General features: G+C 34.8%; 1 protein-coding gene across 3 annotated transcripts in view; it reads left to right on the forward strand.

Annotated features, from left to right (window-relative positions):
- Positions 1-277: 277 nt before the first annotated feature.
- TFEC (transcription factor EC) overlaps positions 278-15,605 on the forward strand; it is a 123,411-nt gene continuing 108,083 nt past the window's right edge. For 2 of the 3 annotated variants that reach the window (XM_032870958.1, XM_032870967.1), the window contains exon 1: positions 278-524. In XM_032870958.1, coding sequence (XP_032726849.1) covers positions 327-524 — 198 coding nt within the window. In that variant the 5' untranslated portion in view covers positions 278-326. Of the gene's footprint in view, positions 525-602; positions 972-15,605 lie in introns of those variants that run through there. The other variant, XM_032870991.1, reaches the window with a different exon arrangement.

Below are 15,605 nucleotides of genomic sequence, written 5' to 3' on the forward strand. Positions count from 1 at the left end.
AATCCCAAGAGGCTGGTACCTGGCTTTGCTCAGAATAACAAAGTCAGGCACAAATCTCCAAACACAATTGTTAGCTGAATGCCAACTGTTTCTTCTCATCTTTTTTTTTTTTTTAAACTTGAGCATTAAGAATTGTATCTTTATGGGTGAACCATAACCATTAAAGAATGAGTTTGTTTTTCTATTTTAGATGCTTCCCCTATCATTTACTAGATTTATTTCACAATATATAATCTTAGATAATAAAAGAGAATAATTTTTTGCATGTTTTTTGCAGAGCTCCTTTTTTTCAAATCCATTATTAGTGAGAAGAAAAGAAGACAAATATGTTACAAGCTCTAACCGGACTCCAGTTTCAAAAGAAAGAACAATTAGGAGAAAAGGAGAGGAGACTTCATCTCAGCCAGGAAGCCAGGGCCCAGCATACACAGTTCCACATGCAATTTTCATACAAACCAATGTTTCAGAGACTTTTCCCAGTAAGACCAGAAATTTCTTCAAGTCAATTACCATCCTTTTCTAAGGTATATATCTATCTGTGTATATATATACATATATACACACATATAGAGAGAGCCATAATTTCTAAGTAAATATAGTAGGTAATCACCTCTGAAATTTTACATTTTACACCTGTGAAAATTACATTTTAATTTTACTCAAAAGTTGAAGAGCAAGTAATAAAAATCCAGAGCCTTCTCCCAGCTCCCAGTAAGTAGCTCATTTAAAAGAATGTAAGTATCAGAGTGACAAAACATCCAAAGTACATAATTTTCTCTTCCATATCATCTTTATCAACATCAGCATCGTGATAATAACACCAGTTGATATTTTGGATGCTTTTATACTTTACAAGGAAGTTTCATATCCTCTCATTTGACTATCCAAACCAGTGAGGTGCGCCTTATGAACAGAAACATTATTAAGAGTGAAAAGCCTTTTAAAAGCATTCCAAGACTTCTAAAACACAAGTAAGTGGTGTGGTATGTAGAAAGCATGACATCTTTGAGTTAGAATTCTGAGTCTACTTTGCTGATTCTATAATATTGGGCCTTTTAAAACATCACCTTGTTGAATTGTTCAATTTGAGAGATAATAATTATTCCAAGATTGGTTATAGAGTTTGGTTGAAGATTACCTTTTGTAGAGGGTCTGTTTTAGTGTGTAAAGGTAGCAAATGTATTTTAGATGGGATTTTTGCAGGGAAGTGGGTTAGAGAACACAACTTTGAAGACAGACACAATGAGTGTTTGATCCTAAAGCTAGCAACCTATTCAAGAGAACACACATAGATACCTAGTAGATCACAGATGCAAGATTAGAATCCATTTTTTTTTCTGACTCCTAGTGTGCATCTAGAATTCGGTTTCATTTAAACACTCTATATTTTGAGCCTTCGACCAGTTTCTTGATCTATAATTATAAGATACAAATATGAAAAAGAGAGACCTTACTATGAAGATTTTGTAATGTAGACGGGTAAGTAAATAAATACATTAAAAGAAAGACTGTACCATACGTATGGTACATAGTAATTGTACATGGGTTCAGTGATGCCATGGAAGGCTTTATTATTGTGAGGCATTCGAGTTGGACCTAAAAGTATTGCTACATCCATTTTCAGGGAATAGCTATATCAATCATATTTGCTTTAGCTTTCCTATTAAGACTATTCTTAAAAATAAGACCATTCCATTAACCTCTTATAGACTTTCAACCGCAAATGCTTATTTATTGTGAATTAAGCTTTCAAAAATCATTGCTCCTTAAGGTCATGGATACTTTTATTTATACTTATTTCTGACTTTATTACATTTTTAAAATTCTTTCTAACTTGTATTTACTAAACTCTGTTTAGGTAGGAATTTTTTTTAAATTTTTAATCTTTAATTTTTAAAATTGAAATATAGTTGCCACACAGTGTTACATTGGTTTATAGCATAGTGATTCACCATGTCTGTATGTTACTCTGTGCTCCCCACAAGTGTAGATGCCACCTATCCCCATGCAAAGCCATTAAAACACCACTGATTATATTCCCTCTGCTGTACCTTTTATTCCTGTGACTTATTCATTCCATAACTGGAAGCCTATATTTTCTACTTATCTTTACTCATTTTGCCCAACCCCTCTCCCTCCCCTGTCTTCCTAAGTAGACTTGCTTTTCATGGAAAAATCACCTAAGATTGAGTACTATAATTTTTGTCTTCTTAGGGTTCTCCTCCCACCCCCTCCTCAAAACCTCATTATCAAAACAATAAAATTTTAGCACTTTTTAAGCAAGTGCTATGGGAGAGCCATCCTGTTAAGTACTTCATGTACATATTCCTAATTTCTTAGTAATTCAGTAGAATAGTTGTAAGCCCCAGTTTGCAGATGCTGAGCTAAGGCTCAGAGATTTTAAGAAATTAGTTCAAAACTACACAATTAGCAAAATGGCAATATTGACATTGATTATTTTTCTACCTAGTTGGAGTATAACACTTTCTTACTAGGTTTATTAGTGAGAACTCAGATGGTTTCCAGTAAGAATACCGATGTGGATGCAGATTGAGCCACCAAGAGAATTTGTTGGTTTCTATTCCTAGGAAAGATAGCTGATACCAGGGCTGACTGTACCAGGACTTCAAATATGTTAAGAATGTGTTTGTCTCTCATCTTTGCTTTTCTCTGCATACTGTGTTTCTCAGACCAACTCCTCCTAGCAGCAAACCATGTAGGCTTCATTCCCTCCAGACTTACATTCTCACAATTTGCAACTTAGGAAAATGGGGGCTTATGTTACCTAGCTCCAGTGTGAAAAATTTCAGATTAAGACTTGCCCGGGATCACAGTTCCATCCCTTGGTCTGGTCATTAAGGTGATGGTGAGTGCTATGCTCATTTTTTTTTTTAAAGATTTTATTTATTCATTTGACACAGAAAGAGAGATCACAAGTAGGCAAAGAGACAGACAGAGAGAGAGGGGAAAAGCAGGCTCCCTGCTGAGCAGAGAGCCCGACATGGGGCTCGATCCCAGGACCCTGAGACCATGACCCAAGCTGAAGGCAAAGGCTTAACCCACTGAGCCACCCAGGCGCCCCTATGCTCATTTTTTATTGGTCAGGCATTCACTTCTGTGACTGTAGGAACAGATGGAAGGGATAGTGTGTTATTTGAATTAGGTGGTTGATACTCTATAGATATGCCTTCCAGGAAACAATTAGGCAGTAGTCCCAATTTGGGGCTCTTTACACAGGCCGTTATGATACCTGTTCTCATAGCGTTTGTTAATTTTCTACCAGTAACACCCCTAACTGATTAGATCTATTAAATTATATCTGCAGGATGGAAAATTTCTCTCTAATTTTACCCACTAAGCTAAAGTATGTCAAGTTTGTTACAAACATTTCTTTATGGGGAGGAAGGATAGAGGGAGAGCAAGTCTTAAGCAGACTCCACACTTAGAGGGGAGCTCCACTTCTGGCTCGATTTCATAACCACGAGATCATGACCGCAGTTGAAACCAAGTCAGAAGCTTAACTGATTGTGTCACCCAGGTGCCCCAATATATTATGAGATTTCTTAACACATTTTAATATGTTTCAATAAATATTTTTTATTTTGAAGTATGAAATGTGGCTGTTTTAGAGTATATAAAATAGGCATCTTCTTTAAAATGGAACATTTCTTTCTGAGCATAGTCATGTGCCATCCCTGTGTAGAATGTTAATGGACAGACTCTATGTGGGAAGCTCTAGCCTCTGGAAGTATCTAATTTCATTTTGTTGATAACATGTCAAGGGGATAAAAATTATGAGAAGAATGTAGTCCCTTTCTTTTCTATAATAATTTCAAACTTTTCTTAAATTTCCCACTGCCCTTCCAATACTCATAATTACTGGGGGATGGGTAGGGCCTAAGAGATGGGGAAGAGGAGATGGCTGATTGGGGAAAAGATAATGGGATAAAAATTTAACTTTCTAGTTAAATGTATTTCAATCTTTCAGTTTAAAGTGTTTGCTTTCAGGTTAAATCTGTCTCTTTTTGGCTAATGTTGTCTTTCATGGGTATGAGGTAAAGCTTATGTGTCTATGTGTCCTCTGACCAGACTTCTTGTTGGCTTTCACTGCTATATCTATGGCTAATGGGATTCATGGCCTCTCCTCTTGGCTGAGGCAGCAAAAGTGGTCAATGCTGGTAGACCCTGAACCTCAATCATAAAGCCCAGGCTGGACTTCCTTATGCTACCCCTTAACCACTGGGGGCCTAAAGGAATACTTGTCAGATCACCATTTCTGATATGCCAAGGTCACTCAACACTATCAGAGTTCTAAATGGAACACAGACCTAAGGCTCCTCTTGTTCATGTTTATTCTCCCCATTGGGGTTTCTGTCCTTTTCCAAACTCTCTAGTGCATACACACTAGTGACTTTGCTCCAGAACAGGGAATTCGAACCTTCATGTCTCTCTTGTTGTTTCTCTTTGTCTTCTTTCTACAATTATTTTTCACCCCTGGAGGAAACATATTAATTCTTCTTGGCCTATTAAAAACCTCCTATATTTACTTTTTCTAGGGTTGAGATCCACCTTTTTCTCTGGGGCCATGAGCAAAAGGGTAGGGAGTTGGAATACGGAAAGGAAAATATATATGAGGTGTATGTCAAGGATATCAATCCTAATTTTGGGGTAAAGCTTACAGAACAAGAGAGGCAATAAAAAAAATACCCAATCACAGAATCAATTGCTAAACATTCTATGCTTCCAGTTTTCTAGTTGTACATTGGTTGTTCTAAATTTGTCAAATAACCTGTAGAATTTGGTTATCTCCTCCAGATAAATCTCATTTCCATTTATGTTGAAAAACCTTTTGAAGTTATCTATTTCAAAGACCTCTTAATAACCCTTGATTAAAAAAAATTAAACTCAGACTTAAAAAGTAAATTATGTCAAGTGTCCTGTGTATTACCACTTACATACTTTGAAAGTCCCTCTGCCTCTAGTGTTGATAAAGGGAACTTACAGAGACTATAGAGCTAAAAAACATTAAGTGACAGCTATGCGTTATCTATAAAAGTTTTTTAAAATCGGAATAAAGATTTTTTCCCCTCCAAATTCCATTTGTTCTAAATATGAGGAATACATGTTCAGACCTGAGCAAATGTAGCTGCTACTCTCTGATACCAAGTGATGGGTGAACTGAAATGCTAGCAGCAGCTTAAGCTAAGTTTATCCAAGTTATGATCATCTTCATAATCAAGAAGCCTAAAGAACTCACCTAATCCCCATTGTGTTTTCTGAATAATACATTATTCATTATTATACATCTGAAACCCGTAGTATCTAATACCCTGTGAAATAGCTTTATAGCCCAAGAGTTTACTAATGGAGGAAAATGGCTCACTGAAGCCAAGGGGTACAAGAGTGGGAGTCATCTATTTCCTACAGTCTTTAAGTATAAGACAGTCTGGCACTTTGATTCATATAAATCAATACCTGCTTTTCAGGAGCTGTCTTGATTTTAGGTAATGAAGCAGAGAGAATTATACAACCTTTTGGGTGATATTTTGTGGCATCCAAAGATGTTATAATATTAATGTTCTTCTTCACCATGATTGGCCTATAATTTTAGCATAATTTCCTTTTACTTACCTTGAAACATGGAAAATTGGTCACCTTTAACTTTATAATCGTCCTCCATAAACGTGAAGACCGTTGTCCATTTTCAGTTCTTCCTTGTATGTCTCTTTTTTTGAGGCTTTTAATAAATTATTTTGGCTAACAGTCACCTCTTCAAATTTCTCCTGGTTACTTTGAAACTGCATCATAGGGATTGACCCCAAAAGAATTCATTAAAGTTTAAAATAACATGTACTCTACATACAACTTTGTTTTATGAATTTTTAATAACAATGCTCCTTTCTTCATTTTCAATTACTTGTTAAATATGAAGTCCAGTTATATACAAGCTAATTATTTCTATTAGCTTCCAGTAGATGAATAATGATATTTATATGAGCTCTCTGACCCTGTGGATAAAATCTCAAACACAAAAAGCTGAGCAAAGCAGAAATGGTATATATGTCAACTCCAAATTACATTTTTAATATTAATCTAAACTATATGAGCAAAGAGATTCAGTTCAAGATTAAGGTGGTGTCTGGATGTTTTGTGAATGGTTTTATCTCCCTAGATTCAACTGCTCCCAGTCTCTCTGGCCTTCCTTTCAACTTTCTCCTGTTTAGGTCCAAGGGATTGCTTGTCTAAACTTTTCTGAGACTTCTCCAGTCTGATTACACACTGTGTGAGCAGCAGTTTTGGCAGACCCTCTTTTCACTTGCTAGCAGAGAGAAAACTAGTTTCCATTTTCTTAGTCTGGTTTGGTTCCTAGTTACAACTCTTTCCCTTTGTCCATCAGAGACCATCTACCCCTGGGGCTCCAGACGTTCCCTCCTGCTTTCCTCCTACCCATGCTCCATCTTGTCCCCCGCTCCGAAAGTGTTCTACCACATTCCAGGCTCTTGTTCTCAACATATGCTGTTTTATTTTCTTACACGGCTTTTCAAAGTTTCTGAAAATAACTAATCTTATCATGTTGGGGGCTTTTGGTATTGTTGGTTTGTTTACTGGGTGTTTGGCTCAACCATTGAAAATGTAAGCTGCATGGGAGAATGGGTCTTGTCTATCTAGTAGATGCAGTTCTGGGGACTAGAACAGAGTCAGTGCTTACGAAGTATTTGTTTAATAAAGGATTCTCCTTAAAACTGTGCTTTGGGGATCCATTTTTTTTTGAGGGGGAGATGGCTTCTCACACTATCCACAGGCAAATTAATACATTATCATGTTTTCAATAAATGTAAATGCTCTAACCTACAAAGATTAGCGTTGATGTCCTCTGAGCTGACATCCAAATATCCAGCTGCTTCTTCCTAGAGGCTTTTTCAAATTCGATATATCCCACGCTAGATTTGTAATCTAGTGTCTCCCAGTGCCTTCTCAAATAAAACAAAACGAAAACTCTGCTCATCATTCAGTGTTTTGTACTTCATAACTGGAATATTTATCCATGCATTTGCTCAAGTCTTAAAACTAGGCTCATCCTTTTATCCTCTCTCTGTTATTGTAAATTCTTTTTGAGTATCTTTCATACTGTTGAATCTGCCTCATAAATAGTTCTCAAATCTACCCACTTTCTTATACTGCTGCTAGTCAAGGTTATTATCATTTCTCATGTATTTAACTACAGTGCTCCCTATTGATGTCCTTGCTTTCTGTCTGGTTCCCATCCAAACTTTTGCACCAGGTATCCCCAAGGACCTTTCACCAAAGAAATATGTACCCTTTTCCCAAATAAGCAAACTCACCAACAAAACCTCTTCAGTGGCTTCCCCTTCTCTTTCAGATAAAGTTCAACCTCCTTAAGTTGCTTCGAGGAGAGATGTATCCTTACTCCTCTTACCTTTCTTTGCATACTCTTAAGAGTGAATGATTGAGCTTTAGGCAATTTCCCCTACATTATACTTTTCTCAGATGGACTATAGCTAGAAGCAAATTTGAAATTATATTATCCAATAAGTACCTTATATCCTGTTTTTCCATATTAACACTTGAGAATGGAATATTAAAATTTGAAAGCAGAGGGATGTGGTAGGATGAACATTTTATGATTAAAAAAACACATTCCTTAAGATTAAAATACACAAAAAGGGTTACTAGCAGCAAAGCTTGGAATTTTCCTTAAGAATCATCTTTGGACCTACTCCAACACATGAACAAATGTTCTGTTCCATCACCATTTTCAGACATAGCTAAATGGCCAAATTATTTTGGTCTAGAAAATTTTCAAAACACTTATTAGTTATGTCCAATTGTAGCCATAGAAATGTATCAATAACATCCTCAAATATTTTCTAATGCTTTTTAATAATTTGCAGTATATTCATTATTATCCCCCATGCCCAGCCCCAAGCTTTTTTCGCCATCAGTGTTAATTTAAAAGCAAAAATTCCTTTGCTAGTTCTTGTGAACAAAAACATTCCTCCTCTTTCTTCAGCCAGTTATTTATGTAGTCAATCAGGTCTGCCATTAGGGCAAATAGTTTCAATATTTTAAAGACTTTAATCCTTGAATTGTGTAAAGTGTGAAAGGTACATATATGTTAAACTTATTTAAAATGGTTACTTCCTAATTCTACCTTCATCTTCTTTTCTTCCATTACAGTTGGAGCAGATTGCAATTGCTTCCTTTCACTGTTATTAACTTTTCCCCTTTCATCAGAAAAAAGATCTTACTTTCTTTGATTCTCTTACTGATATTTTAAAAGAACTTTTTTCCCTCTCTTGCTGTCTCTCAGGCAAGTCCTGACTCAATAGGACTTTGTCATTCACTGTCAGTCTTTGTGTCCATCCTCTTATCCCAGCCTAGTTTTCTTCTTTTTTCTTTTTCTTTTTTTTTTTGGGTGGGGAGGGAGGGAAGAGGTGGAAGTAGGGAGCATTGGTGTCGAGAGTCTCACATCCACTTCTGGCCTTAAGCAAAATGAATTAATTTCAAATGGAAATTGCAGTTTACATCAAAAAAGTTAAAATTTTTTAATGAATTAGAGCCTTATGTAACACATACTCATCTAAAGAAATTTTAGAATAGGACATCCAAATAACTAATAACTGGAAAATTCTGATCTTGGGCTGTAGTCACTGAAGATAAGGAAAGACATCTGCTTCGATAGCCCATCTGGCTTTTACACAGGCATTTCAGACTCAGTATGCTCTTGCTCTTTCTTTTATCTATGCCCATCTGCTTGTATGGTGTGTTCCCACCCTAACATATTTTCAGACCCTTGCCATAGGGCAGAAGTGCCAAGCAATTATTTGTTGAGATAGATAGCCCACATAATACTGTAAGTGACATCTGTTCTGTAGGAAATCCCTCCCTTGTGGCAGCAGTGTCATATTGGCAGCTCATAGGAATATCAAAATTGACATACAGGAACAATTGAATGTTTCATCTTTTCCTGAATTCTCACTCAGAGAGCATCCAATACCAGATGCTTTAGAGGGCCCTGTAACCCCCTGACTCTCTCTCTTGTTCATGCTACACCTATGGTAATTGGCAATACTACACTATGGGGAAAATTTCTTCCTGACCCCAGCTGGTAACCAAATTATGCCCTAAAGCATGAAGATTGGCATATTTTAAGTTTATTGTAGCTAAGATGGTTGAAAAAAAGGATGTTTTTCATATTAATGTGCTTACCAGATTGTTAAACCTAAATAAATAACTTGAATAGTAAATCCTACAAATTACTCTTAATAACTCATTATTTGGCAGAATTACAATGACAGATGAGCATTTTAATCTTTTAAGAGTGCTGATCCCCATGTTTGCCAATTATTTCCTTCTTCTTTAAACTATTTCAAGCAGATGATAAGAAAAATGGTTCACAGTCCATAATGGTTCAAGATTTGAGTCTTTGAATAAAAGTATATTTGGTAAGACATATTAATTAATTCTCAGTAAACTCTGAATTTCTTGATTTTTAGCCATTTCATGTTAAAAAGACAAGCAGAATTTAGAGGCAAAATCATTATAGGCAAATTAAAAATGTAATATGCAAGGTAGGTTCTGAATAAATTCAAACCTAACTCCGTTCCCCCAAAATATCTACATTGGTGGTGTTACCCTCTTTAGTGATCCTCAGAACACCACAAACAACCTCAGACTGAAAAAAGTTAGAATGGTGTAATTGTTAAAGGTTTTTAACATTAGAATTAAAATTAAATTACTAATTATATAATTGAATCAACCCATTTACTTAAGTTTATGTTTGAGTAAGACTTAAACATTTGGTATGAGTTGTATTTTGTAATACCTACTAACATGAGAATTAGTGACTTAAAACAACTTTTACCTCTTAATAATTCTCTATGCTAGCAATATGGGCTGGGTTCATTTTAGTGATTCTCTCTCTCTCTCTCTCTTTTTTTTTTTTTTTTGCTGTCCCATTGGCATACTGTCTGGGGATTGATGGTCTAAGACAGCCTCACTCAGAGGTCTGGTTTTGGTGTTGGTGGTCTCCTGGACCATTTTCTCTAGTAGGATAAGTTGCCTTCTTCCTATGTTGCAGAGTTCTAAAAGCAAGAAGAAAGGGACCAGCCTTAATGTGGAAGTTATTTCATACTTCTGTTTGCATACTGTCCCACTGGGCCAGACTCATGCTAAGTCCAGAGTCAATGTGGGAGAAGACTATAAAATAGAGCAGATACAGAAAGGTTTGATTTTTGTGGGTGGTTTAACTATAATAATCTACCACATCTTGTTACTATATTGCTAGCAGGAACTTAAAGTACCACCATTACTGGAATATTGTGCTAAATTCTGTAAATCTATAAGAGAATTGTGTAAATAATATAAAGATTGGTAAAATTAATTCTTCTTTCTATATATTTTAGATACAAGTTCTTTGTCAAATATGTAGTTTGCAAATATTTTCTCCCAGCCTATAGTTTATCTTTTTATCTTTTTAATAAGATCTTTCATTTTCATAAGAGCAAACCTTTTTAATTTGGATACTATCCAATTCATTAATTATTTCTTTTATGGGTTGTGTTTTTGCTGTCATGTTTTAGGAACTCCATTTATACATTGCTGTATATAATCTGTTTATTCAATTTGCTAATGTGTTGTTGAGGATTTTTACATTTAATCCCATAAAGGATATTGGCCTGTAGTTTTCTTTTTTTCCTTTTTCGGTATTGTTTTTGTGTGACTGTGATATTAGGATAACACTGACCTCATACAATGAGTTAGAAAATGTTAGTTCCTCTCCTATTTTCTAGAAAAGATTATGTAGGGTTGGTATCAGTTCTTACTTAATGTTTGGCAGATTCCACCATCGAAGCCATCTGGGTCTGAAGATTTCTTTTTTGTAAAGTTTAAGTTACAAATTTAATGTAATGGTTATAGAGTGTTGAAATCCCCAGTCAAAACTGTGGGTTTGTCTATTTTTCTTTCAGTTCTATCAGTTCTTGTTTCATGTATTTTGATGTTCTGTTGCTTGGTGTATACCCATGTAGGATCACTATGTCTTCTTGGTAGACTGACCCTTTTATTGTTATGTAATACTCTTTGTTGCTGGTAAGTTTCTTCTCAGAAGTTTATTTTACATGATACTGAAAGAGTTTACTCTTTTTTTTTAAGGTTTGCATTGTATATCTTTTATAATCCTTTCAATCTATTTATATCATTTTTTGGAAACAAGTTTCTTATATAATTTGATCATGTTTTTTATCCATCCTTTTTTTTTTTAAGATTTTATTTGTTTATTTGACAGACAGAAATCACAAGTAGGCAGAGAGGCAGGCGGGGGGTGGAGGGGGCAGCAAGCTCCCTGCTGAGCAGAGAGCCCAACTCAGAGCTCATCCCAGGACCCTGGGATCATGACCTGAGCTGAAGGCAGAGGCTTTAACCCACTGAGCCACCCAGGCGCCCCCATCCTGTTTTTCTTTTAATTGATATAGCTGAAGCTGAAACAGTTAAAATTAATGCAACTATTGATATGTTAGTGGATAAGTCTTGTATTTTATTTGTTTCCTATTTGTTCTCTCTGTTTCTCATTCACCTGTTTTCCTTTCCATCCTTTGGGTTACTGAAAGTTTTTTTTTTTTTTAGAGTTTCATTTGACTTGTTTACAGTGTTTTTGAGTATACATCAATATATCATTTTTAGCGATGACTCTAGGTATTACTATATACATATATTTATTGTCACAATCTACATATGTCACTCTCTACTAGAACTGACATTTTACTGTTTCGAGTGTACTTTACTCAAAGCAGGAACTTTACAACTGTAAAGTAGAATTCCATTTTGGCACTTTTACCCTGCCAACTTTTAAAATATAATTTTCTTTATTTTATTTTCTATATACTTTTAGCTCACATGAAATGGTATTATAATTTTTGCTTCTACTAACAAACATAATTTTAAAAATTCAAAAACTCATAAAACAATTTAAAAATGACTCAGTTCAAAGTTGGGCAAAAGATCTGAGCAGATACCTCACTAAAGAAGATATACATATGTCAATTAAGTGTCTGGAAAGATGTTCAGTATCATATGTCAGTATGGAATTTCAAATTAAAACCAAAATGAAATACTACTACACATCTATCATAATGGCCAAAATCTAAAGTGCTAATAAAATACCAAATGCCAGCAAGGATGTGAAGAAACACTTTTTTTTTTTAAGATTTTATTTATTTATTTGACAGACAGAGATTACAAGTAGGCAGAGAGGCAGGCAGAGAGAGAGGAGGAAGCAGGCTCCCTGCTGAGCAGAGAGCCCGATGCGGGGCTCGATCCCAGGACTCTGAGATCATGACCTGAGCTGAAGGCAGAGGCTTTAACCCACTGAGCCACACAGGTGCCCCTGAAGAAACTCTTAATTACTGCTGGCGGCAATGTAAAATGGGACAGCTTCTAGGGGAGAGAGTTTGGTATGTTGTTGTTTTGTTTTGTTTTTTTCTTACAAAACTAAACATGCTTTTCTTTCAGATTTTCTACATAGAGGACATGCCATCTATGAACAAAGTTTTATTTCTTTCCAATATATATATTTTTATTACCTTTTTTTGTTCATTTTATTGCATTAGCTAGAACTTCTAGGAAGAACCTGGAAAGCATTGGTGAGAGTCAGTGTATTTGCTTTGTTCTTGATCTTAGTGAGAAAGCTTCATTTCTCACAATTAAGCATAATGTTAGTTAGATGTTGGATTTTTGTAGATATTCTTTTTTTTTAATTTTATTTTATTTTTAAGTGTTCCAAGTGTTCCCAGTGTACAGTGTTCCAAGATTCATTGTTTATGTACCATACACAGTGCTCCATGCAATACATACCCTCCTTAATACCCACCACCAGGTTCACCCATCCCCCCAACCCCTTCCCCTCTAAAACCTTCAGTTTGTTTCTCAGAGTCCACAGTCTCTCTTGGTTCCTCTGAGGAACTTTCCCTCTATTTCTAGTTTGCTGAGAGTTTTTATTATAAAGGGATGTTGGATTTTATTAAATGCTTTTTTATATCTATTGATATGATTATGTGATTTTTTTTCTCTTCAGCTTGTTGAGGTAATGGATTACATTAATTGATTTTTAAATGTTGAATCATTCTTGCATACCTGAGTTAAATCCTAGCTGGTCATGGTGTATAATTGTTTTTATAGATTATTGGAGTCAGTTTGCTAGTACATCAATTTGTTGAGGATTTTTGCATCTATGTTCATGAGAAATGTTGGTATGTGGTTTTCTGTTCTTGTAATGTCTTTGTTTGGGTAATGCTGGACTCATAGGAAATATTCCCTCTGCTTCTGTCTTCTGGAAGACATTGTAGAGAATTGGTATCATTTGGTAGAATTCACCAGTGGAGAGTCCATCTGGGCCTAGTCCTTTCTGTTTTGGAAGTCTATTAATTATTGATTCGATTACTTTAATAGATGTAAGTCTCTTTGGATTGTCTACTTTTTGTATGAGTTTTAGCAAATTGTGTCTTTCAAGAAACTGGTCCACTTAATCTAGGTATAAAGGGCATAGAGCTGTTCATAATATATTTTATTATCTTTTTAATGTCTGTGGGATCTGTTGTAATGTCCCTCTTTCATTTCTGATACTGACAATTTGTTTCTTCTTTCTTTTTTTCTTAGTTTCACTAGAGGCTTATTGATTTTATTGATATTTTCAAAGAACTAGCTTTTGGCTTTGGTAATTTTCTATTAATTTCTTTTTTCAATTTCATTGATTTCTGCTCTAATTTTTATTTTTTGTCTTCTTTTACTTACTTTGGATTTAATTTGTTCTTCTTTTTCTAACTTTCTAATGTGGAACCTTAGAGTATTGTTTTAGATCCTTTTTCTTTTCTAGTATATGCATTCAGTGCTACAAATATCCCTCTAAGCACTGCTTTCACTGTATCTCACCAATTTTAATAAGTTGTATGCTCGGTTTTATTAGATCAAAATATTTTTCTTGAATTTTTTTCTTTCACCCATGTGTTATCTGATCCATGTATGTTGTTGAATCTCCAAATATTTTGAGATTTCATGCCATCTTTCTATTGTTGATTTCTAGCTTAAATTCGTGGTTTAAGAGCACTCAGTGGTATGATTTCTATCCTTTTAAATTTATTAAGATGTGTTTTATGGCCCAGAATGTGATCTATCTTGGTGAACGTTCCATAAGAGCTTGAGAAATATATCATTTGGCTATTGGATGAAGCAGCCTATAGATGTCAGTTGATTAATTGCATTGAATTTAAGTGTGTCCTTAGTGATTTTCTGCTTGCTGGATCTGTCCATTTTTGATACATGGGTGTTGAAGCCTCCAACTATAATAGTGGATTCATCTGTTTCTCCTTGAAATTGTATCACTTTTTACTTCATATATTCTGTGGTTAGATGCATACATATTAAGGATTATGTCTTCTTGGGGAATTGACCTCTTTATCATTATGTAATGACTTTCTTTATCCCTGATAACTTTCTTTTCTCATGAGTCCACTATGTCTGAAGTTAATGTAGCTATTCCCACTTTCAATTGATTAGTGTTAGTATGGTATATCTTATATTTTTCACCATTTATTTTTAACCCATATATTATATAATATATAAATATTTGTGTATTATTATTATAACATTTATATTTAAAGTGAGTTTCTTGTAAACAACATATAGTTGGATCTTGTTTTTTGATCCACTCTGACAATCTCTGTCTTTTAATTGGTGCATATAGGCTATTGATGTTCAAAATGATATGGTTGGATTAATATCTACCATATTTGTAATTGTTTTCTCTTTGTTGTTCTTGTTCTTCGTTTCTATCTTTGTCTTCCACTCTTTTTCCGTCTTCTATGGTTTTCACTGAACATCTTGTGTGACTCCATTTTCTCTTCTTTCTTAGCATATCCATTATACTTTAAAAAAAACTTCTTAGTATTTTCCCTAGAGTTTACAATATACATTTACCACAAATCCAAGACCACTTTCAAATAATACTATATCACTTCATGGTAGGGCTAGTACCTTCTAATAACAAAATATTCCTAATTTTCTCCTTTATGTTCTTTGTATCATTGCTATCAACTATTTCACTTATACATAAACATGCACACACACACAAATAAGCATGCATAATCAAGTACATTCTTGCCATTATTATTTTGGATAGACTGTCTTCTGTTAGATCAATTAATAAGAAGAAAACTAAAAGCTTTTATTTTTACCATCACTTATATTTTCATTTCTTTATATAGATCCAAGTTTCATCTATATCATTTTCATTCTTGCTAAAGAGCTTTTTTTTTTTTTTTTTTTTTAGGTTTATTTATTTGAGAGAGAGAGAGAGAAAGAGCACATGCAGAGGGGGAGGCAGAGGGAAAGCAAGAAGCAGACTCCCTGCTGAGCAGGAAGCCCAAGGAGCTTGATTCCAGGATGCTGGGATCATGACCTGAAACAAAGGTAGATCCTTACATTACTGAGCCACCCCATCACCCCAAGAACTTGTTTTAACAATCCTTTCAAGACAGGTCTACTGGCAACAAATTTCCTTAATTTTTGCTTGTCTGAGAAAATATTTCTCC

Source organism: Lontra canadensis, unplaced genomic scaffold (genome assembly GCF_010015895.1).
Source record: "Lontra canadensis isolate GAN:19392208 unplaced genomic scaffold, GSC_riverotter_1.0 scaffold2, whole genome shotgun sequence".
Classification (NCBI taxonomy): Eukaryota; Metazoa; Chordata; class Mammalia; order Carnivora; family Mustelidae; genus Lontra; species Lontra canadensis.